The 24,778-nt window shown below is 39.2% G+C and overlaps 1 protein-coding gene across 1 annotated transcript; it reads left to right on the forward strand.

Moving 5' to 3' along the window:
• The first annotated feature begins 1,790 nt into the window (after nucleotides 1-1,790).
• tcf25 (TCF25 ribosome quality control complex subunit) lies at nucleotides 1,791-22,921 on the forward strand. The gene is made up of 18 exons (XM_033632866.2): nucleotides 1,791-2,139; nucleotides 4,469-4,615; nucleotides 4,739-4,810; nucleotides 5,005-5,129; nucleotides 6,399-6,464; nucleotides 6,589-6,671; nucleotides 7,944-8,074; nucleotides 8,521-8,620; nucleotides 9,781-9,874; nucleotides 10,084-10,176; nucleotides 12,898-13,003; nucleotides 13,124-13,283; nucleotides 14,894-14,981; nucleotides 16,248-16,406; nucleotides 16,493-16,583; nucleotides 18,013-18,092; nucleotides 18,201-18,276; nucleotides 22,643-22,921. Exons 1-18 carry the CDS (start codon nucleotides 1,918-1,920, stop codon nucleotides 22,808-22,810), a joined length of 2,061 nt encoding a protein of 686 aa, XP_033488757.1. The 5' UTR covers nucleotides 1,791-1,917; the 3' UTR covers nucleotides 22,811-22,921.
• Nucleotides 22,922-24,778: the final 1,857 nt, after the last annotated feature.

A 24,778-nucleotide genomic window follows, 5' to 3' on the forward strand; every position in this document is an offset into this window, starting at 1 on the left:
TAAGTGCCTCCTATATCAATTTTCAATCAATCAATTTTACTGATAAAGCTCAATATCATAAATCACAATTTGCCTCAGACGGCTTTACAGCATACAACATCCCTCTATCCTTTGGACCCTCGCAGCGGATAAGGAAAAACTCCCCAAAAAAACCCTTTACCCAGCCAACATTTGTATGTGGGACCCATGTAGGTAGTAAATGGGCTAAAAAAAAATGGGCCCTATATGGGATTGTCCATGGGTTCCATAATGGCCCCATTCCAGTTGCCCACATGGTTGGGTTTAATCAAGTGGGCTCCACATAGGTTATGCTAGGGCTACCTGGGTACCAAGTGGGTATGGGCCCAAAATTGGCATCTTATCTGGGCCCTTACTGGATAAACCCACTCATGTGTGCAACTGGCATGGGGCCAATGTGGAACCTGTGGACAATCCCACATAGGGCCCATTTTCACGTCCATTTACGACCCACATGGGCCCCACATACAAATGTTGGCTGGGTAATGGGAAAAAACAGTAGAAACCTCAGGAAGAGCAACTGAGGAGGGATCCCTTTACCAGGACGGACAGACATGCAATAGATGTCGTACAGAACAGATCAACATGATAAATTAACAGTTATCCGTATGACACAATGAGACATAAAGAGAGACAGAGACAGAGAGAGATGCAGGACAGATGGTAATAACAGTAGCTTACAACAACATTAATTTAAGTAATAACATTATAATAATAATTACGGTTATTGTGGTACAATATGTTGTAAGTATATAATAATATATGATGGTATATGTATGTGACAATAATCATATGTGTAAAATAACAGTAGAAGTATGACTAATGATAACAGCAGCAGCAGGAGGCATCTGGCAGGACCACGGCAGCAGCACAACCACACACGTCACACTATCCAGGCACCACTGTGATAGAAGTTAACCTGCCAGACAGTGGAACACAAAGGCTCCGGAGAAGAAGTCGAGTTAGTGACATGCAGTATGGCCGAGTTAGCAAGATGCAGTAACAGGACATGAGAGAAAGAGAGAGAGAGAGAGAGAGAGAGAGAGAGAGAGAGAGAGAGAAGGAGAGAGGGTGACCGGTGTATTATAGGGGGGTCCTCCGGCAGACTAGGCCTATGTCAGCCTAACTAGGGGCTGGTACAGGGCAAGCCTGAGCCAGCCCTAACTATAAGCTTTATCAAAGAGGAAAGTCTTAGGTCTAGTCTTAAATGTGGAGACGGTGTCTGCCTCCTGGACCGCAACAGGAAGATGATTCCACAGGAGAGGAGCCTGATAGCTGAAGGCTCTGGCTCCTGTTCTACTTTTGGAGACTTTAGGGATCATGAGTAACCCTGCATTCTCAGAGCGCAGTGTTCTGGTGGGATAATATGGCACTATGAGCTCTCTAAGATATGACGGACCCTGACCATTTAGAGCTTTGTAATGTAGGAGATGGTTTTTAAATTCAATTCTGGATTTTACAGGGAGCCAGTGCAGAGACGCTAAAACAGGATACAGGCGGCCAGGATGACTATGAGTAGGCTGTCTTCCTCCATCTGTTAACTTCATGTATCATTTGACTTCTGCTGCTCTGATATTGCATAATGTCTGTTTATTGTTATCTAATTATCTTATTTAATATTTTGCCTCAGAGAAGTGATGCTGATCGATGTGATTGAACCCTGTAGAAATGAAAGAAAAAAAAAAATACACTCCATGTGTTGATTGGTTATCGATGCGATTCTCCATCCCTCCTGCAGAGGGCAGTGACGCGCCCAGAGCCGTTGAAACATTTGGAAGAACAAGAAAAAGAAACCAATGGAACTGACCCCTCTTTTCATTGGTCTGCTGTGTCTGTCACCGACTAAACACTACTTTTATCACAAATATTGACGTGTATGTGTCCCATGAGCAGTGGAAAATGTCTACCCGGGCTCTGCGACGGCTCAGAGGGAAACAGCGGGGTCAGGAGGCCCTGGACCTCGGGGATCTAACTTTGGGTGACAGCCCGGAGGAGCAGGCTGCGGCTGAGGAGGAGCAGCCAGACACGGCTAACGTGTCTCCCCCGTCTCACAGCAAAGCCAGCAGCCGAAAGGCAAAGAAAAACAAGACTCAGAAAAACGTCAGCAACATTTATGAATTGGTAAGGTGACGGTGTGATTCCCCAACTAGCTACATGTTACTTTAAACATAACGCTGTTTTGTGTTTCTTCCTGACATACGTTTACAGCTAGCTCTCTGTTGACAAACTTTGCTAACTCAAGCTAGCCGTGTGACGTTAACATTAAGTTAGCTGATATCTCCGCTTATCTGAAGCTAACTGTTAAACTTAAACACATTATATAAAGGTCCAAGTTAGCAGCAAACTGTCTGTCACATTAGAAAATCACTGGGAAGTAGTCAACCTTGAGAAAACACTGACAAATAAGGTTCAGTTTACTAAACAACACAATGTTTATTAGCCTTTAAATTGTATTCAGAGTGACATACAAAGAAACACATAGCTAAAAATCAGCACAGGATGTAACTTACCTCTCTTGTCTTTCTTTCTTTATTTCTGGTAAGGACGATTTTCCATTAGTTTTGATCAGATTTAATTTTTAAAACTTGAGTCAAATTGATTTTGAGATGATATTGAGTTGAACTGAAAGTACATTGAGTTATTGTGATAAATAAACACTGATCAGCCCCAACATTAAATCCACTCACAGGTGAAGTGAATAATGTTGATCATCTCGTTACATTGCAGTGTTCATCAGCGAAACTGTAGGTCCTGGCATTCATGTGGATGCCATTACATGCTCCAACCACCCAAACACGTTACAGACCAAGTACACCCCCTCATGGCACCAGCCCTCCCAATGGCAGTGCCCCCCTCAGCAGGACAATGCACCATGCCACACCACCATCACAAAAACTGCTCAGGAATGGCCCAAGAAACATGACAAAGACCTCAAGGTGTCGACCTGGCCTCTCAATTCCCAATGTGACCATGTCTTTGTGGCATGTGCCGATAGCAAACCTCCCCACCCACAGGACTCAAAGGAAACCATTGTCAGCGCTCCGGTGCCAGACACCACAGGACATCCCTCAGAGGTCCTGTGTCAGAGCCAAGTCCAATCCAAGGAGGACCCACTTTGGAATCGCAGTATCTCTGGGGTACCAGCACATACCACGAATGCTGGATCAGATTGGAATCTGGGTAATTTGGAGGCCAGGTTAACATCTTGAGATCTTTGTCACATTCTTTGGGCCATTCCTGAACAGTTTTTGCAGTGTAGCATGACACATTCTCCTGCTAGGGGGGCAACTGCCATTAGGGCGGGGGCACTTGGTCTGCAATGGTGTTCGAGTTGGTGGAGCTTGTCAAGTGGCATCTACATGAATTTAAGGACCCAAAGTTTCCCTGCAGAACATTGCATTGTAACAGAATGATCACCTCCACCTGTCAGTGGTTTTAATGTTTTGGCAGATAGACAGAGAGAGAGAGGTATAGATTGATAGATCATTTATTTATCCTTTAATTAACCAGAGAGGTTAATTAAAGGAAAGAGTGCAGGTCAAGATGGGCAGCACACTTATAAGTTTCCAGCACAAGTGCAAACAGGGACAGATGACGTCAAAAAATACATATCATCACGACAAGAGATACAACTCATAAAGGAATCGGGGGCTAAGAAGAATCATGGCAAATGATGACACCTGTTATAAGCAATAACAGTTTTTCTGTAAAAACTGATTTTAAAATACTTTTACACATGTCAAGAGAGGGTAAAGTTTCTAAAATTTTTGACCGTAAAAAGAAACTCACACAGTTTATTTAAGCAGTGATTAAATTAGATTAGTTTTGTGTTATGAAGCAAAGATACACTGTAGATCAGTGTCAAGCTAAGATTAATTTTGCTTTAACTTCATCCGTTGTCAGAATCATAATGCATGACTGAATGAATGCATACATTTTTTTTTACTTTGTGTTAAATACATTTTTCAGTTGTTACGGTTAAAATTAATAGTTGATATTATGATAATAACATCAATTATCATTCTATATTTATTCGAGCACCATTAACACTTTAAAATAACATGTCAAATTCCTTGCATGTGCACACATAATTGGCCATTAAAGCTGGTTCTGATTCTATGACACAGTGTCACCAGCATTTTAAGTTGTATTATTTGTCACAACAGGAAGCTTACAGTGAGCTGTTTACACCAGCCAGCTAAAATACCTTAAATCTGAGCCTTACATTCCTTTTTATTCACACCACAAGCCATCCACAAGCTATTGTTCACAACATTGAGTTTGTATATCGTTTATGTTGTTATCCTGGACGCGCAGATCTTGTCTATGGAGTTGATGTCTCAATGTTGGACAAAGCTTTTTGCAGTGTTGCATCTAGCTATGGGGTTTTAACTCACTTTTAGCTCTGTTTACCCAACATGCTCTCTTTCCAATGTCACATTTTTACCAGATAGGTGATGCAGACAATGAGGCAGAGCAGATCTCAGCTGATGAAGAGGCAGAGAAACCAGATGGAAATAAAACAAGTGGCACGGAAAAGAATGATAACAGAGACACCAAGGAACCAGCTCAAAAGCAAGAGGAAGCGTCTACTAAGGTAAATTTGAAGCAATGTGAGAATTATGTCTCTCTGTGATCCTCTGATTGGACTTAAAAATTCTTCTGATCTAAATGTACATCATTTTATATATTAAACTGCCATGTTTCTCTTTTTGAACAGTCTTTGTCCGGAGACAGAGTTAAAAAGAAGAAGAAAAAGAAGAAGACAAAAGTGACATCAGAAAATGGACAGGTACATTTGTTGAGAAGGGATTCAATATCTCTTATGGTAGGACATTAAATACAATATGTGATAACCTATGCTATATTGTTTGAATTATTGACTTAATGACTCACTTTAATAATATTTTTAATATCGATATAATGGAATTAAATTAATTGCACTAAAAAAACAATTAAAGGTTGTCTTTTTAAAATGATTTTCAGGAGGCTGCACCAGACGATAACATTGATTTACTGCTGGAGAACCTGGAGCACTCCAATGGTCTGAGTTTACAAACCGAGGATTGCGGAGGTTTCGACAGGAAATCTGTGCTACAAGTTGAGCACAGGTAAAGAGACCAACATCTCTCATGTAGACAAAGTAGATAGATTCAGATCACATATCATTTTTTCCATGTTTATCTGTACATCTACATCCACACAATTCTCTGTTTTCTAGTGTGCTGTATTATTACCATATATTTGTGGTAAATAAATTAAATCTATCACAGTTAAAAATAAGCACAATTATACATGAATGTGTGTTGGAGTAGTGATACAAAAATGTCTCATGACCAATGCACAGCTGATTTCACTTGAGTCAATGGTCAGTTCAGTGGCTTCACCTACTACTGTACAATGTACATTTCTGTGATTCCTTATTGCCACCATGTGGTGGCGCTTTGCTCACACAAGAAAAGTAAACTGTTCTGAGACTGTCTAGCTCAAGAGATCCGCTGTAATTGCGAAAGGTGAAAACATGGTTTGTTTAATTATCCTTTCAGAAACTCTCTTTTTTTGTAGCAACTGTCAGACAAGTCCAACCACAACAAAAATACAATGAAATAAGAGACAGACATTTTACCAGAAAGTGCTCCACAAAACTAATCAAGAATCAAATACAACAACCTGCAAGTCACACACACACACACACACACACACACCATATCACCCATATTGTTTAAAAATGTTGCACATCCTGCTACACAACCAGTGACCAATTTAATTAGTCAAAGGCAAATTACCTGTGCTGATAGCAAAGTATGTGTAGTCATGTGGGCAGCTGTTTTCACTGATGCAAGCGTTCAGATACAGAGCAAGCAAGTTTGCTCCCCTGTTGTTAAGATCAATTGCCCAACATTATGTGTGCAAACACTGTGCAGACATTACGTCATTAATGAAGTGTCCATAATATAATACTATGTAAAAAAAAAAAAAAAAAAAAACACACTAAAAAGTTGGTGTTTGTTTAAGGCTGACTTTGCTTGCCTCAAAACAAGCAAAAACATGAGCTTGGATCAGGTGTCCCACTGGCATGATTACTTACTTAATTTTGCCCTCCATTTGCTCAGTATGGTTGCCAGTCAACTTGTCAGTGTTACGTCTTGAAAATGGCAAAAATAATATCAAAATTATGCCTTGGGGGTTTTGTTTTGCATTTGTGTTGTAAAGTCTAGAGCACCCACGGACCCACACGTCTAAAATGTCTAAATCAAACAGCCCCTATTTTTACCTTGAAATGTGTTTCCTCAGCTGGCCCACATTGCCATTTAATCTGTCAAGATCTAAATGTTTTAGTTTTTGTTTTTTGTGTGTGTGTGTGTGTGTGAATTTCTTAGGAACCTCAACCCAGAGACGGAGCTGAAGAGATATTTTGGGGCTCGAGCTGTTCAGGGGGATCAGAGGTAAAAAGAAAAGTGCATACTGTTGTAAGATTGTTTGGATTTAAATGTCTGCATGTTTACAGTATATTCTTGTGCTCTTATTTCTTTTTTCTTTTTTTTTTTTCTTTTTTTTTTTTTTTGACAGACCTCGACAGAGAAACAGACAGTTTCACCGTAGCACCTGGATGACCAGTCCTAAGGACAGCTGGCCTCGCTTCAGCCGCCCAGGTAGACATTTCTATTCTGTCTTCTGAATTTACTTTTTTAGATGTGTCATTTCAGACTGAAAATCGACTGTTTGCCAATTTTAATGACTCTTCTCGTGGTTGAAATGAGCTGTTGCAAAAAACAGTAGAAAAATACATATAATTAGATAGAAAATATACGATATTAAGTGCTTAAATGCCACAAAACTCCTGTTTTTTCTGGATATATGTTGTTTAAAAATGCAGGTTGCGTTTCTCCAAAAGTTGAATCTGTTTCAACTTTTCTCCAGCTGTGTCTGTCACCCCTTCCCACTGCCCATGTTTATAAGAATGGGAAAAATTGCTTTTTCGCCACAACACCTGATCTGGTGTAAAGGCTGCATTAATAGTACAACATATTCTTCAATATAGACTTAGGCTGAATGTTTCTTTTGTTATATTGACGTCATCATAGAGACTGCCTCGTTGTGTTCACATTGAAAGTCACCATTGATGCATTATGTAACCTGTCTGATCATGTTCTTGGATTAGATTTTTCTCACAAACGTCTACTTTTACTGCTGTTAAAGTGAGAAACCCAACCTTATCAGTACACATGGTACTTTGTTTAGTACATTTGTTGACTCATTCAACTTTCAACTTCATTTTTTCCCCCAAAAGGCAGTTGGTTTAGCAGTATAGAGTGCATTATAAAGACAAACATGAAATAACAATAGTCAGAGTAACACAGGCTCAGCAGCACTGCGTCAGTAGACAAGCATAATCATCGGAGCAGCATTGAGAACAATACAGGATGACTACTCTTTTATCCCCCTACATAAAAGTATGACAGCATGGCATTATTACCAGGATCAAATACATCAACAGAATGCTCCAGAGGCAACAACATAATCAGAGATTCAGACTGTGACGTCTAACACCTCCATATTATTAGAACAATGTTATATCGCTGCACAAATCTAGAATGTCTTCCATCTTGTTTAAAAGCTTGCAGTGATTTGTTGTTTGACAGTGATATGCTGTGACTAACAGTTGTTTTAGCACAGTCAGAAAATGTGGGTAGACACAAAAATGCTCAGTAAGTCATGTTTGTCTTTTATTTATAATAATGACATAATAATGTTCTTTTAAAAATAATGTTGAACAGCAGATAAACACAATGGTTGTGAAGCAGCACAGCCAAGCTTACATACATTAGTCATCTGCTACAGTGACTTAAGTGTGTCCTCACCATTCACCACCCTGTAGAGCCTTTTTTTATGTGGTGTTGTCCTTAACTCTGATGTCTCCACAGGAATCTCAATGACCTTACTGCAGTCAAAGGATGGCCTTCAGTACTTCACCTTCGAGCACAGTCGGGACTACCAACAAGTACAGTTCAAGTTCCTAGATGCCGTTGAGTCCATGGATCCCAACAACATTGTGGTAAAAGAGTTAATCTCTGCTGTGCACTTTGGTGTCAGTGAGTTTTATTATGATGTACTGATGTTTTAAATCGGTCAGCCTCAGTGTTGATGTTGCCAAGGATGCATAAGTGTAAGTGTTCAGTCCCATTGAGCAAAAAAAAACAAAAAACAATCATTAAACGAGCTTAAAATTCTGCTTCCTGAATCTTTAGTGAAGTGAAGTTTAGATGTTAAGTTTTATAGTTACCCTGCATTATAACACAGTAAAAACCCAGGCCAGTGGCAGTTTGCCTGCCTGCCTGTAGCCATACTGGCAGATCTACAGAAATAGCATAACTACATGCATTTCTATTACCTTTTGACCCTTGTCTTGTGATCCAACTTCTTCTATTGAAAGCATGTCCATCTCATATCTCCATCCATCTCTTACAGTTTCACCATTGTCTCTTTTCTTTTTCTCCCCAGGCATTGCTACAGCTGAACCCCTACCACATTGATTCCTTACTGCAGCTCTCGGATGTCTGCCGCATACAGGAGGATCAGGAGATGGCCAGGGACCTTATTGGTGAGGATTATTCTGTAAATCATATTAATTCTGTACCAAAGAGCATTAAGCAGAAGCTGTTAAAAAGCAAAGAAAAAAAAAAAAGCAGGGCAGCTCTGCGTCTCTCCTCACACATAGAGAGATCCTGCTCTCAGTCTGGTTACACTTCACTAGAACTAATGCGGACAATGGTTGTTGCTAAGTAATGCACCATTTTTAACCACCTAGCTCCCAGTCCATCTCTAGTTACCCCTCCACTTCAGGTATGTTAGGGGTCTTTTGACTGCAGAGAACACTATGAGCCAGGAGAGCTCCTGATTTCTGCCTGAGTAGGCAAACATGTTGATCTTGTTGCTCCACCTCTGTATTTTCTTTGCAGTAAATAGTTGTCTATTTACATTGTTTAGATTTCATTCATCATCACATTATAGAGTCTATAGCAATGATTTGATCTAAACAATGCTGGCACAGATTTTCGATTTAAATGGAGTGCACACATACAAAGAAAAAACAAAGCAGTGTTAATTCTGTTTTTAATTAGTTTCCTTTTTAAGAGAACCATTTAAGTATTGTAATTATTAGGGGTATCGGTAAGAGTGGTAGTACTGTTAGAACCTTAATGATACCCATCCCTGGAGCATAGTGTTAACTTATTAGAATGACTCACACTGTTGATAGAAGCGCTGTGGTCAAACACTGATGCTTTCTTAGTTTTTGTCAGAATATTAAGCTCTGAAATTGTGGGGACTTTGGCGCTCAGCGTCAGTGTGCTTTTGTAAGATATAAACTAACAAAACAACCATCGTAAAAAGTTAAAGGCCATGCGCCAGGCAGAGCACAATACTGGATTTATTAGCACAGACCCTGTCCTGGACTGGAAAGCAGAAATTGTGTTTATGTAGAAGACGAGATGTATAATTTAACAATGCCATTTGTCTTCTTCCCCTGATAATTCAATTTAATTTAACATGACATCTGTTGAACTTTAACACAAGAAGTAACACATTGATTTTCACTTCTTGTCTTTGGATGCAAAGCCCTGCTGGTGAGGTGACTGTGAGAAGAATATAACTGCTAACTGTTTGTGCCATGTCCAGTTTGCTGAAGCTACAGTGAATATGACAAAAAAATGTATATAATTTTTATATAAACTATGATTTTTTGTTGTTTTTTTATTACAGAGAGGGCTTTGTACAGCTTCGAGTGCGCCTGTCACCCTTTATTTAGTTTGACCTCGGGTACCAGCAGACTTGATTATCTGCGACCAGAGAACAGGTTGGTCTTTTCTTTTCCCTCTTGTTTTTCTTCTTCTACTTTTTCTAATGTGAGACATCTGTGGGACCCCATATATTATTATTATTATTATTATTATTATTATTATCATATAGATTAAAGATAGCCATAGATTATATAGATTATTATTAAGTCTTTGTAACTTGTTTTTGAAGGACTCTGCAATTCAGTTTCATCATCTCTGTTTGCAGGGCCTTTTATCTGGCTCTTTACAAGCACATGATGTTCCTGGAGAAGAGAGGATGCCCACGGACTGCTTTGGAGTACTGCAAACTGATCCTGAGGTACACAGGAAAAAAACCTTGAGCACTTGGAAAGGCTAGTTATAGCGTTAAAGGGAGGCAGTAAAATCTATACAGTAAAACCCACCCGCTTCTCCATTTAAAGGTTAACCAATAACATAGCTTTTACCTTAGTTACATTACCTCCCAGGGGCCAGACGCATATACAGTGTTTACACAAAAAAAAAACACGCATACACCTTTTCCCACACATTAACTGGTATTTATAGAGACAGATTTTTGCAGGCTGCACAGCGTTCTTAATTTAATTTCCCTGTTAGTGATCATTTGATTTTTAATCTGTGAAGCACTTTGTTAAGTTGGTTTCAAGAACTATGACCGAATCATTGATAATCCTTCTGACGTTTAGTAGTGCTAATGACTGTGATTGTGCCGCGATAATAGTTTTCAGAAATGTGATGAATTCGTGGTAAGGACATAACAAATCGCCACAGCCTTGCATAATGACAACCGCTCCTGAACCTCTCCAGTGCACCACAGCCTTTGAAATTGCACCCTCTTTACCATATTTCTCATCGACAGCCAGGTCTAATGAATGGTGGAGCCGTTTAAGTATCGATATGCAAACACATGTTTAAGGGTGTTTCTACATCCATTTATGGCGAACTGTGGGTGTGGAAATGAAGCTTGTGCACGTATGCCCAGCACCACAATGATTGGGGTTTATAAAACAGAATCAGGTGTGTGCACAACTTGAGATCTGAAAAGAATGTGTATACATATATCTGTCGTTGTGCGTGCAGACATGAATCTACACAGAGCTTGATGCGTCTGTCCCCTGGTGCCTCAATGGCTAACTCATCTACTCTGTTGCCATTATCGCTGACCAGCACTCTGTTCCTAAGGAAGATGGAAGTTTAGGGGCTCTTACTTTTTCTGTTGTGTTTGTCATTTGACATCACATGGAATCGTAACATATGATCACATGAAAGATAACAAAAAAGAACTTTTAATTTCCTAAATAAAGTAACCACCAACAGCAATCACTAGACTTGGATCACAGTCCTCAGAGAGTGTTAGCTCAATTAATAGATTAGTATTCTGACTTTTGGACTTTCCCCTGTTTGGGCACAGGGGAAAGTCCAAAAGTAATATTTTGTGGTGATATGTTTTATTTTTTATGTTTTGCAAGTGACTGATAAAAGATGTCCCCTCAAAATAATGTATGAGGTGGAAATAATTCGAAAATGTGTCTCCTTCAGATTGTGCTGTTTTATTGTTGATAAGATGCTTTTTAAAGATATTTCAATGCTTTTCCCCATTTATTTAACTGTAATTGATAGATGGTGGAATACAGGCTAATTTAAGATCATATAATTTACATTTATACGTTATAAAATCCCAAAACAATGTAAATTTTAACATCTCATTACATAACATAGAACCTCCCATGTTATGCTGGTACAGAGACCACTTACAAGGCTTTGTACATACTAAAGAAAGCTGGTCCCAGGCACTGCAGCCATCAGTCTGCCATAGCTTGAGCTTTACAACCTAACCACATAATGGTCAATGCTTATCTGTGATTTTCATCAAACTCTGACTTCCTTACTTAATGATAGCTATGTTCTGGTGTTTTTGCAAAGTAGCAGTGTGGGAATAAAAGTTGACAGCTGTTCCTCTCTAACCAGCAGTGAATAAATCACTGTCAGCTTAAAATGGCAACATGATTAATAACAGTTCAACATCAGTTTGAAGAGTGACATAACATATATGATGAGATTAACGTTGCCATTTCTAGAGAGGAAAAAAAAAACACATAATATTTGTATTCCCTTGTTTTCAAACTCAAACTACTATATTAGATATCATGTTATATATTTTGGTTTTAAGAAAAACAATATTGCAACTATATTGCTGTAATGTATGTGACATACGACCTACTCGCAACCCCACGGTTCTCTTATGTTTCGTTCCTATGAGTGTTCATATGTATGTGTGCAACTGTGTATGATTGTGTATGACTATTTAGACAAATGGGTGTAAGTGAACGTGTGCACTCATGAGATCAGGTGCACAGGCATATGTGTACATATACCTTTTGTTCTTCTCTCCTTTTTTGTTGTTTCTTTTGTGTCTATAAGGGCACCACATGGCTAGCATTTGTATTACTTAGCCGCATCATATTGTACCCATACCTATTTCTGTTCATTACACTGATGCTGCCCATGTTTTGTACAAAAAAAACATGAAAAAATAAAGTTTAAAAAATATATATATATATATCATGCAGATATCATAATATATATATATATATATATATATATATTAGATATCATGCAGGTTCAGATAGAATTAAATACATTGTGGTGGATTTTAAAGGAAATCAGAATTAACTTATTTCACTAACGTTGTCAATAGCAATTTGTGCACAGCAAAGCCACTCCATGGTTACCTCAGTTGTCCTGCTGCCCAACCTTCAAAATTTGCCCGGAAAGCAAATAGAAGGGGGATTTTTAGGCTGTCTGGTTTCCGATGTCTAATGTGTTTCACCCTGAAGTGGGGACATTTGAAATTAAACTGATTGATTGCTGTGACCAACAGTGCCTTTAAGGATAGAACAGTGTCTCCTACAAGTCGCACTTAATTTTCTGCCCTGGAACATGGGATGAGACTTTTAATCGTACCTGGATTCAGACATTTGGTCAGCAGGCCTTGTTTGTGATCATTTGCCTCTGGTCTTGTGTGCCGCTCTTTCATTAGCCTGGACCCAGACTCTGACCCACTTTGCATGCTCCTGCTCATTGATTACCTGACTCTGCGCTCCAGAGAGTACCGGTCTCTCCTGCAGTTATATCAGGACTGGGAGGTAAAGTGTGACATTTATGTGCAGATTCTCATACCTGTGTTTGTGTGTGTGTGTGTGTGTGTGTGTGTGTGTGCACGCCACTGTTAACTAATAGAGAAATGGTTTGTTTTGGTGTTTCAGGAGCACAGAAATCTGTCACAGCTGCCAAACTTTGCATTCTCCACTGCTCTTTGCCATTTCCACCTCAGTCAGCAGGAAGATATGGATCCTGAAGAAAGCAACAAAGAAAGGCACAAAGCTGACCAGAAGCTGCAGAACGCCCTCATCATGTTCCCTGGAGGTTAGACTCTCAGAAACTAACCAACACCAGTCTATGAATGTTTAGACATGAGTCACTTCTTCATGTTGTTTATGGCATGGCTGAAAAGATCTCTGTGAAGTAGAAGGGATAACTTGCTGTTGACATCAAGGTAGAGCTGCACGATTCTTGCTGAAATGTGGTTCATGTTTTTTCTCCCTAACGATTGAAATCACAGTTCTCTCACACAATTCTTTTTTTTTTTCCCAACAAAAGTATTTATTGCACTCTCAAATGCTCAAGTGAAACAACATGCCTGAGATGCTTGCCGTCTAGACGGGGCTTTAAACAGATGACATTAACGTCATTTATATCAAAGTGCTTGACTTACATATAACATATATCAAAGTGCTTGACTTAAACTTAAAATTGTCTTGCAGAATCTTGCTCTTGTAGTCCAACGTTTTCACAGCGAAAAAAAAATGATTAAAAGTTACACTAAAATGATGTATAACAGCTTTCATACAGCTTTGCACACACATTACTCTTGGATGGATTACTCGCGAATGCAGGGTCACGCAGGGTCAAATGCCACACATATCACATGAAAGCGCAGGAGCAGAGCTTTCCAGTGATACCACACACATCATTGTGCTGTCATCCCATCACGCTATAAATACAGATCAATTGTCTACAAAATAAAAACCTGATGAATTTCTTTACAACCCATTATACAGATCTTGTTATCAGTCACTTCATATAGTGAGGAATATGTATCATACCACGTCTTAGGCTTGCGTGTGTTTCTCCCTATCTATCCACATTTGTAGTCCGGCTTTCAAGATGCAAATATCTCCATATTGTCCAGCTGACACTCCATCAAACTTTGTATGACAAGACAAGCGCACTTCACCTTTGCGCACACAGACAACTGCAGCCTAATTATGCATGCGTGACAGGGCAGTAGTCACCATATACATTGATATAAAAATTAATATAAAATACAGGCACATAGAAAAACATGGAATGATGGCAAATCTGGTTAGCCCAGATTGTCTTGAAAAAAACAAGATATAGCATGTGTATGTAGCCTTTATAATGACTGTGATATGAGCTTAAAAGTAAAGGCAGTAAAAATACCCCAAAAAGGCCTAGGGCCCATAGGGTTAAGTGGATTACAATAATAAACTTGTTTGGATTATTTTATTGCACTTACAATGATATAATGACAGGTTGTTAACTCAAGTAATGTCCCCTCTGTCAGTGGTGAGAGAAACACAGCTGAGCAAGAGGAAAACACAGTAAAGGCTCTCACACTGAGCTAAAATGAAACGAGTGCTCATAAAGTAGTTAGATAACATAAGTAAAATATTTACTCTTTCATGGGTGTCAGGGGAGCCCGTTGGTAGAGGAAACACTTGATAGCAACTGGGATTATTCCGCAGCAGATAAGTCAACATGTGACTGCAGCCTGACATGAATGCATAGGGAAATGGGAGTGAGTTAATCGTCCTCATTTAGAAATGAGATTGCATAGACGTATGAATTGAGATCTTTTTTTTTATTTTTCTTAAATAGTGCAGCCCTACGTTAAGGTATTTGTAAATGTAATCTTCCACCTATACTGATGTTGCTGTTGTTGTTTTCTGCAGTCTTGATTCCTCTGCTGGATTTGTGCACTGTGCAGCCGGATGCCACAGTCACCTCACATGCCTTCTTTGGCCCAAAGAGCCAATTAGGGTAATGTATGCTCTCTCTGTTTTGCAGCATGGTACAACTCAATACAAGGGGTGGGGAGTTTGATTCTTAGATGCACTGCGATAACCCCTTGAAAGATTAAGTCTCCATGCAGAAAAGCCAAAAATCATCAATCTAAAACCCAATTCTCGACTTTAAGATCGCCTGTAACAATTTTGTAAGACCAGCCTGTGTGTTCCTCACAGCGCAACCAATCGTATGGTGAAATGCAGTGGGCTTGTGTTGTGTTGTGTTGTGTTACAATGTAAGATGGGCTACTTCTTGAGCTTTGGTGAGGATGGCTAAGTGTAAGCAACCACAGATGGATACAATGCAACCAGCATCCTCTGGCTTAAAAGCATTTTGACTTCTATTAAGTTGAAGGGAAAAGGGGCCTGGACAAGAGCCATACTGTTTGCAAGATGTGTCTAACTAAACTAAAATATTTAGTGAACACAGCAAACATGAGAACCATATTTTACGTTTCCACCTGGAGCTGGAGGAAAAACAGCCAGTTGTAGACGCCGCCAACCAGAAAACAATCAAATAAGTGATATAAAAACTAGTAGAAAAAAAAGATAGTTGAAGTGAATTCATTTCATTCATTTATTCATTTATTTTAATTAGGGATTATTACAAATACGCCATGTTTTAAAAGTAAGAAATAGTCACACAGTGCAGTGTGATCTCATCCCTGCTCATCATATTTTGCCATCGGCACTTAAGTTTTGGCAATTAAACTACTTGGTTGTCGTTAGTAAATGAGCGTGAAAGTCAACACTCATCTTTGAGTGGCACAAACATGGTTTGAAAGGCAGCAATGTGTCACTAGAAAGCACAGTTACCACCTCTCCTGAGTCAAAGTCTGGTTTTTGTTGGACTCATCCACCTCCCCTCCTCCCAGCATGAGCCGACTTTCACACTCTTTAAACTAGGTCCCGGCGCCATCATAGTGATGGCGTGGACACTGCCCAAGAGACGTATTTTGACGCTCTGGGAGTGAGACAAGGCTGAGAAAACAAAAATCATGTATAGAAATCGCATATAATCACACCGTAGCTCTCTGAATTAGACTCATTTGGGAGGTGCTTAGAAATTCCCACTGCTAATTAAAACTGTATGGCCATTAGCTACAACAAATTAATTTTATTATTGCTACAAATTGTTTCACGGCCATTATTTTTATCTTCATTTTGTAACCATTTTGCTTTTCCATTATGTTTCTGTCACCCTCACTTTAAAAACTCATCCTGCTCTCTCTGTCTCCAGGCAGTCCCCAGCCCTGGCTGAACTGACGGCTCTGTATGTGGGAAGGACTCACAGCCTGTGGAGGGAGGCAGCAGTAATGCTGTGGTTGGAAGAGTCTGTGAAAGAGGTGCTGCGTCGAGTCGATGCCAAAGACCCTCTGGTGGAGGACTGCCAAAACAAGTAAGACCTCAACGAGCTGCTCTGCTGCCACATTTTTTGTGTAGTGATGCTCAGTACGTGACCATGACTCCATCACTCTGTTTCAGGAGGAAGCAGAGGTACCAGAGTGCGCCAAGGAACATCCATCGTCACGTCCTCCTCTCTGAGATTAAAGAAGCCACCTCAAGTCTGCCTTTCGTAAGAAATGATTAGCAACCACACTTTCATACAGTTCACTTTATCTACAGTGTCTTCAGTCCACTCACCAGTAGATACTAAAGGGGGTGATGGCATCATTAAAATCTAAGGTCAATTTTCTAATGCACTGTAAGGTTTTCCAAATATTCCTAGAATCCAGAGGACTATAATGAATTTATAATCACACTACAAGAAATTTGCAGCCTCCCGGAGGTCCCAGTCTGAGATTGTCTTGATACAGTGTATATGAATGCACGCTCTAGTGCTCCCTGATTTCAATCAGATTTAATGCTAGAAGCATGAAATTTGGATCAAATCTGTGATGACATTATGCATATTGCACATTCACATAATATATATACATAGCCCTCCATAACTGTGACCACATGTGGCCTCTTAGTTTTTGCAGTGTTTTTCACAGAATTACAGTCTATGTATGGCGGTAGCTAAGGCTGGGGAGGGGTTGCAGGCCGAGCTCTCCATGACTTAGTTTTCTTTCCTCAGCAGCAGTTTGTGAGTCGCAGGATAGATAATTGATCTGTTGATCCGTTCAGAGCTGATCAGATCAGATCAGATTGATGGAGAGGAGCAGCTGCTGCACAGGCGAGTCACACACAGTTTATACCCAGAAGAATGAACGGTTAAGTTTTGCTTTCAGTGCTCCTGATGTTCTGCTGCTCCATCTGTTCCAAGAGTTCACTCTGCCGAATGGTATATATATTTCAACAACGCTCCTAATGAACGGTCCAGCTCCAAAAATAAAAAAGCTATTTGTGGCAGCAGATGTTTTGATCGTGGCGGGCTGCCACAAATAAATGAATGTATGGTAAATCCTGATTGTGTATATATTTCTTAACTGCAACGGATTCACCACCAGGTCACCATCCCCAGATCAGCATTCAAAACTGCCAATGAAGATAAGACAAACGACTTTGTGGCTAGCCGTGCCTTTTTACATTAAAGGAAATGCCTGGAATTTCTTGTGGTGTGATTTACCTGGCAAGAGACCAAAGTTACCTATCATTCTGCAAATGGTGCAACTGCCGATTAAAAGGTGTGAAAGTAGGTTATTCTTGGTGAAGGATATTTTTGAAGATTTTGAATATCCAGCAGACAGTTATTGGATCATTTTTCACAGATTGTTTTGCTTCTGATTCATAATTGTGGTTACACAAGGACACTTGAAGGAACACGAAGAGGAAGTGTAATGGACTTAAAGATGGTCAATACTGACTTTGAGACAGTCATATAATCTGTGCTATACAGAAGATCCTCCCAAAGCCTCCAATCAGGGTCTTACATGATTTTGATTTGAGGTGAAACTTAGTTCCACACCTGGCTGTATTAGTACAATAGCATCAACAAAATACTGATCATGTATCCCTGAACTCGTGCATCTCTGAGTAAGCTATTTGTTGGATACCCTCAGGAGGTGACCAGTCAACCTGTGATGGGCTTTGACCCTCTGCCTCCGCTGGAGTCAGTGTTGTCGTACACCCGACCAGAGAGGTAATTGAGTACCCATACATTTGTGCATTTCAAAACAATAGGCTTTTTATCCTTTATTTGCCTTTACACCGTAATGATATTTTTGTGTATTTGTGTGTCTGTGTATAGGCAGCATGTTGGTGCAACCAATGAAAGCACATTGTCGCTGTTTTTCCGGTCTCTGCTGCCAAACTTCAACCTTCAGGTGAGTTGCATGAATCAGACACGATAGCTCTGTCAGAAGATGGGTCTGGAAAAATGAAATAATCGGGGGTTGCACGCTACAGGGGCAAATAAGAGTTGTGCTTTAGTCTTATGGAATGATACACAATAGGGTTGTCCTCAATGAGTTGATTAAAGAGAGCAAAAACACCTTAAAACTAATTCACTTATGTGGTTTGTATAACGCTGTACATCTCAGTTATAATTCGAAAATTCAAGCCATCCTGAATCTAAGGAGCTAAGTGATGTCATCTTAAGATGAACCTTGCTGCTGCATTTATGTATCATAAAAACCTTCGAGGACTCTAATAAAGAACTCATAGTGTGGACTTTGGGACATCATGTTATTACCAGCTACAAGCCTTACATCAAAATAAAACTTAATTTTAACACATTGTGTGAGCTCATAGTCAGTGAACAACTCACTCTGAACTTCAAGTGTCTCATTCGATGAAATCATAATAACCTTATTGACTCATGGTTACCCCTCAGGGGATGACAACTGCAGAATATCAAAGAAGGCATATGACCATGTTACAGTTAATCCACCATTGGTTATCCACCATTTTCTAGAGGAGCACAACAATAGCGACATTCATGAAATGCAAAGTTATTTGTGGCCTTGGCTTTGCTGTCCCTTTTCTAACAATGAAGCTTGATGTTTATATGTTTATTATTAATTTGTAGGGCCAAGTTATAGAGCAAAGTGAAGTTTACTTCCCCCGATTATTGTGGGACATTTTCTGAGTCTTAAAGGAGCATTATCTTTTGAATATCTCTTGTGTTAGTTGAGCCCGTTCCATTTTTCTGCTCATACTTCAACATCAAACCATTTCAACAGTTCCAATAATAGCTGGCCTTCATTGTGATGTCTGGATTTTGCTACACTGTGCAGGTAGTCCTGCCGCCTTAATGCAGTTTGGAGTTTTTTCAAAAGGAAATGGAGTGCAAAAGACACAGACATCCATACATATATATTTTTAATTGTATAAAATCACTCAGTTAACCAGAGTTATAATTAAAGTGTTTCAAATATCAGCAATATATTTATCACTTTAGATTGGGGATGATATCATAAAACTTAAACTGCCACAGTTCTTGAGCTTTCCTTAGTCCACATCTTTGCCCTCAGCAGCGAATGAGTGTTTGCTCTTTCCGCTCATGCACTCCACATTATTTGCTTCCCCCTTGTTCCATATGGCTTACCATATGGCGACAAACACACTGTAATGTAGAGCAGGACTGTGAGATGTGGAATTACAAAACCACAGCAGATTGGCTGTTTTGAGGTGACCACTGTGGTGTACAAAATATGAGACTTCAAGACAGTAGGCTTAGTTTTCATCTTGTCTCCGACCAGCAGTCAGTGTTCTTTGAATCATGAAGGGGATCTTTCCGTACCCTTAACTAGTTTTAGATGCCAAAACCAGATTGGAAAACCACTACCTGACATCACTCATTAACTGGTTTACATTTAATCGTATTTGCCAGGCTTGGCCCCAATAATAAAAACATACAGGCGCTATCTGACTCCAAAAAAAGTGCAGCTAACCAATTGTAGATGACTGTTTAAGAGATGAGGAACTGTAGAGTGATTAAAGACATGAAATTAGCAATGTACTTTGACAAAATTAAAGATATTTGCACCATGAATTGATGCAGAAAATGCACCCCACCCAATGTTGACACAAAATCTATGCCCTTGAGAACAAGTGATCATCACATCTTCTCATAAAATTGAGGAAGTGACTGTGTAAATCAAGAAAGCACGCACCACTCTCCACAGAAAATTAGAAAAGCTGAGCTAATTGATATAGCATTGTTACAAAGGAAAAACAGAAGAGGGCGGCATGTTTTTCAGACTCAGCACTGTATGATAACATTTATACAGATGTATGTTAGTATTGTATTGTCGGGACATTCAGTGTGACAGTGGCATTCATGTAATATAGTAAACAAGTTGATGGCACTGAGGATGGATCAGAAATGTGCAACATTGTCTGCACTAGACACTCAATATCAAACAAAAACCAGAGACTGTGTCGTATTAATTATCTGTGAGTCGTAAGTTCACCACTTCCAAGAAGAAGAGAGACAATAATGTTATCTTGGAGCCTTGTGGTGGAAAGTTTCTGTGGAGTTTTTGACCATCAGTAGTGCTATGGAGCAATGCTCTATGACTGGATCCCCATTTTGTTTGTTCTCAAGCACAAGCATGAGCATGCAGGCTATGTAATGCTACTGATAAACAAGAGGCAGTAAGGCACCAAGAAGCGCCACAGTGCGGCAACTAAGACAAGGAAGAAGATGGCAAGCCAGTAAAGAAGGGTCTAAACAATGCACAATTTCTGCATTTTATTTATTAAAAAGTCTGCTTTGCAACTGCTTAAATGGAGGGAAACACTTTCGACACGTTTGTTAGACCTCCATGATGCATTTGAGCAACACTGAATGCAAATAGAACTTGTCTGTGTACAAGGAAACTCCACAAGGTCCCTTTTAGTCTGTGTCGTAAAAGCCATTATGTGTAGCATTTGAAATTTTCTGATTAAAAAAGGCAGTCTACCACACAGTGCTTTTGCTGAATGGACTGAAAGCAACAAATTGAACCATTTCTGGGCACGTTTTATTTTTTTTTTTTTCAGCAAAAACTTAACCATCAGAATAATTTGAAAGATTCTTATGATAACATAACACTCTGTAATGGTCCATGTTAAGACTCAAAGGCTTGGTTTATGTTCAACCAGGTTAAAACAGGGGTTAATGACAATTTTACAATGACTGAGATGCTTAACAGAAAAACGACTGTAACTAGGGGGCCATAAAGGTTATATAACGAGTTACAGAGTTATGTCAGCCTCATCATTGGTCTTTTAGTCCGCGGCCAGTGTGCAGCACAAACCAACTGCTGCCTCTTTAAGAGACATACATCCGATACACCCACACATCGAGCGTCTTATGGCTTAGCTATACATATTTTAAGTTAGCACAGGCCCGAGGCGTGTTTCCATCAGAATAGTCCATCCATCCTAATCATGTTATCCGCTCATGGAGAGGAAGAGATACAGTATGGATAACAGAAATTTGGTTAAGACCAGGGAAGATATGCTGCTTAGATCTTTTTTATAATATTGTATCTGCTAACAACATAATGCTATGTTAGATAACACAAACACCTTTTATTTCATTGTGTTTCTAAATACATCATAAAAGTTCTTTGGGGTGATGCATTGGTACCAGCGTCTGAAATTAACACTCGAGAAGTGCCAAATCAGGGTAGATTTTCTACTTGGCGAGTCAGTCCTGGAAGGCTATCTGCTGGGTGAGTGTTTGTACCAAAATAGCCATAAAATAAAAAAATTCAATGCGTAGTCTCTACTGAGTCTAGGTGTCATAAACGGGCATGCTGCTTCTGCACACACATAACACCAGATGTTTTTACATGTGTCTAAACAGTCTCAAGTGTTCCTAGTTTTGCGGCACTTTTTTAATGTAAGGGACATCAGCTTACTGCAATACTATGACTTGATGTCGTCAGGAGCAGGGGCCCAGACTTCATGATCTGTTTAAAGAAGGTGATTGTGGTGAGGAGTCTGATGAGGAGGTTTTTAGATTGAAATGATGAGGCGTGCGATAGGTTTACAAAACCTTTAAGTTTAGCTGTTAGTTTGATCCCTGAGCAGATTTCATTTTAAATATTTAGTACAATGTTGAAGCATCAACTTTTTGATTAGGCATTGATCGAAATATTGTATTAATTTTGCTTCAAGTTTTACTTTGGCCTCTTCTTTAAGTTTGTGTTCAACCTTATTATCTCAATGAAATGTGCTGAAACAAATGTAAATGTGATACAAAAAGGCAGTTTAGTATTTCGGTCGGTAAAAATATATGCATGACCAGTGGGTGTTTTCACCTCCCAATGTAATTCTCCATGTTAATTTTGTACACTGGTTGGCACTTTGCATTTGCTCTTGTTCCCATCAAATGAGATCATTTAGTGTCAATAATTTACTAAAAAAAATAACTAAAAAGAGTAGGACTAATTGTTATGTTCTTACAATTTTAAGTGTCTTTCAACACTATTAAGTGCTTCCAGCTAAGTGAGATTGTTGAACCCATGTTAACAGTCGCAGGATTTTCTCACAATACACATAACAGAATGATCCGATAGGTCACTGACTGTCTTGCATTGGCCAGCCATGTCAGTAATGAATCCACAGAGATGAGTAAATAATACAGTTAAGGATAGTTAAACAGAAAGTAAAATCTGAGTAGGCCAAATGTCAACATAAAAAAGGACTTAGATTTTAGATAGTTGTATATTAACGGAACTCTCTTTTCTTAATAAGGGTGGACCGAGGCAGGAGGATGACATGGAAGTGGCCCGCGCCGGTCAGGAGCTGAACCAGGAAGTGAATCGTCTAATGGTGGCAATGAGGGACATGCTGGCAAACATCAGGTTTCAAGAGCCCCCGAGAGAGGACAACCCCTACAGAGACGATGAGGAGTGGGACTGAGAGAGGAGGGAGACAGGTGGAAACAACATGACAATAAGAAAAAAGCAAATATTTAATGGTGTTTATAATAATTAAAGTATTAATTAAAAAAGATGGAGTGGCAAAACTGAACAGTTTTTTTTTAATTGTCACAATTTTAGAGTGCTCAAGTGAAAAGAAGAGATGACTTAGTGTTATGAGCCTGTCCACTTCTCTGCTTTGGTGGCATTGATTTTTAAAGACAAACCACTGGAACAGTCCAGCCACTTGTGAACATGTGGAACATTTCCACCAGAGTCTGGAAACAGATTGGTTAGTTGAACCTAACATGTTGCATTTGAAAAAAACATTTAGCTGTTCCAACATGTCCGATCATTTTCAGTGGGCAGCGCTAACACATAATGGGCGCTACTCTTCCCTCTGTGGTTTCTAGCTCTTAAAGTTATTTAATGTTTACAAACAGTGGGTCGATTTATTAAGTATGAAGTTGAAATTGTTTTATAGGTTCAGTTGAAGTTATGCATTACAAAGACAGCACTTTGATGTTTATTTTTTGCCACAGAATCTGAAAGAAAGATATTATTCTTGTTCACTGAGGCCAACTGTTAAACGAATGATTGGGAAATTAGTTCAATACATTTAAGATCATGAAAGGTGAAAACTGAAGGCTAATTCATCATTTTGAACACACTTGTTGTTTTACTTGAACATGGAAATATTTTGAATCTGTTCAGCCTCTTTTTACAAATGGAAAATGAACCTCTTTCATGCTTGGATTTTGTGTTGGGATTATCACATATTCAGATATATATATCGATATATAGATATATATGTCAAGTAAAACAGATCGAGAAAAGAGCCAGTATATGTGAAGCTCTTTTTGTAAATAATGACTATGTTTGTCGTCTTCTCAGACCACTGTGCTTTCCTACCAAATAACTGCTAAAAAAAAAGTCCAAAACATAATAATGATAATAATAATAAACTTTATTTATGTAGATGTAGCACATTTCAAATTGAAGCTACAATGTGTTTTACAAGACAAAATAAAAATGGTAGACAAACAATGTTAAAAACAATTTTAGACCAGTTTAAAACTTGAGAAAAGTAAAATAAGATAATATAAAATAATTGAAATAGTCAATAAAATAAAAGTGTCTTAAGTGCCTCTGTATATAAATAGAATCCACATGCACAGTGAGGTGTTAAACCCCAGGGCTTTGAGCTTTGTGATGAGCCTGGAGGCAACTATGGTGTTAAACACTGACCTGTAGTCAACTACCATCAGTGTCACATAGCTTCCAGACTGAAATGTTCCTGAGTCCATTTTCATCAAAAAAGAAGCAATCAATTGTTCAGCAACAGCTTTTTCTAGAACCTTACAGAGAAAGAAAGACCATTTTAGAAATTGGTCTGACGGAACCATTGAATTGTGACATGTTTATCATGTACAGAGTATAGGGACTGACTGAGAAATCGTGCAGGCAGGATGTCAAGAGCACTTAAGGAGGGCTTCATTAATTACCTCAGTCGCTGTCAGAAGATGTTGTTTTAAAGAGCTAAGAAGTTGTGATTTTAAAAGACAGTTTGTCCTGTGCATGAGGGGGACTGTGCAATTGGATCCTGACAACAGGTTGGAAAAATTCTTCACATTTCTCAGGGTAGGAATCCATACTGTCACTTGGAGGAGCCTCCGTGGCACTATAATTACATTGAACAAACCCTGGAGTTGTGTCAGTTCTTTTCAGTATATTTCAGTAAATACAGAGCTCTGGCATTTTACCTGTGTATTAAAATTTCTCATAAAATCTCCTAAAATGTCAAAGTGCAGCTCTTTTATAAGGCATGTATGCTGTCGGTAATCCATGGCAGGAAAACTTCAGAGGGTTTTTTTCTGCTTAAATGGTGCAATCTGGTCCACAATCTGGACATAGCTAGTATTAAACTTATTCTGAGCTGTAATAATATCTTAACTTGAGCCAAGAGGAG

Source organism: Epinephelus lanceolatus, chromosome 2 (assembly GCF_041903045.1).
Source record: "Epinephelus lanceolatus isolate andai-2023 chromosome 2, ASM4190304v1, whole genome shotgun sequence".
NCBI classification, from domain to species: domain Eukaryota; kingdom Metazoa; phylum Chordata; class Actinopteri; order Perciformes; family Serranidae; genus Epinephelus; species Epinephelus lanceolatus.

Coding starts and splice junctions, on each gene's coding strand:
- tcf25 (XM_033632866.2), top strand. CDS start 1,918: ATGTCTACCCGGGCTCTGCGACGGCTCAGAGGGAAACAGCGGGGTCAG. Junction 5,130..6,398: donor GTGCTACAAGTTGAGCACAG/GTAAAGAGACCA, acceptor TGAATTTCTTAG/GAACCTCAACCCAGAGACGG. Junction 18,093..18,200: donor TCGTACACCCGACCAGAGAG/GTAATTGAGTAC, acceptor GTCTGTGTATAG/GCAGCATGTTGGTGCAACCA.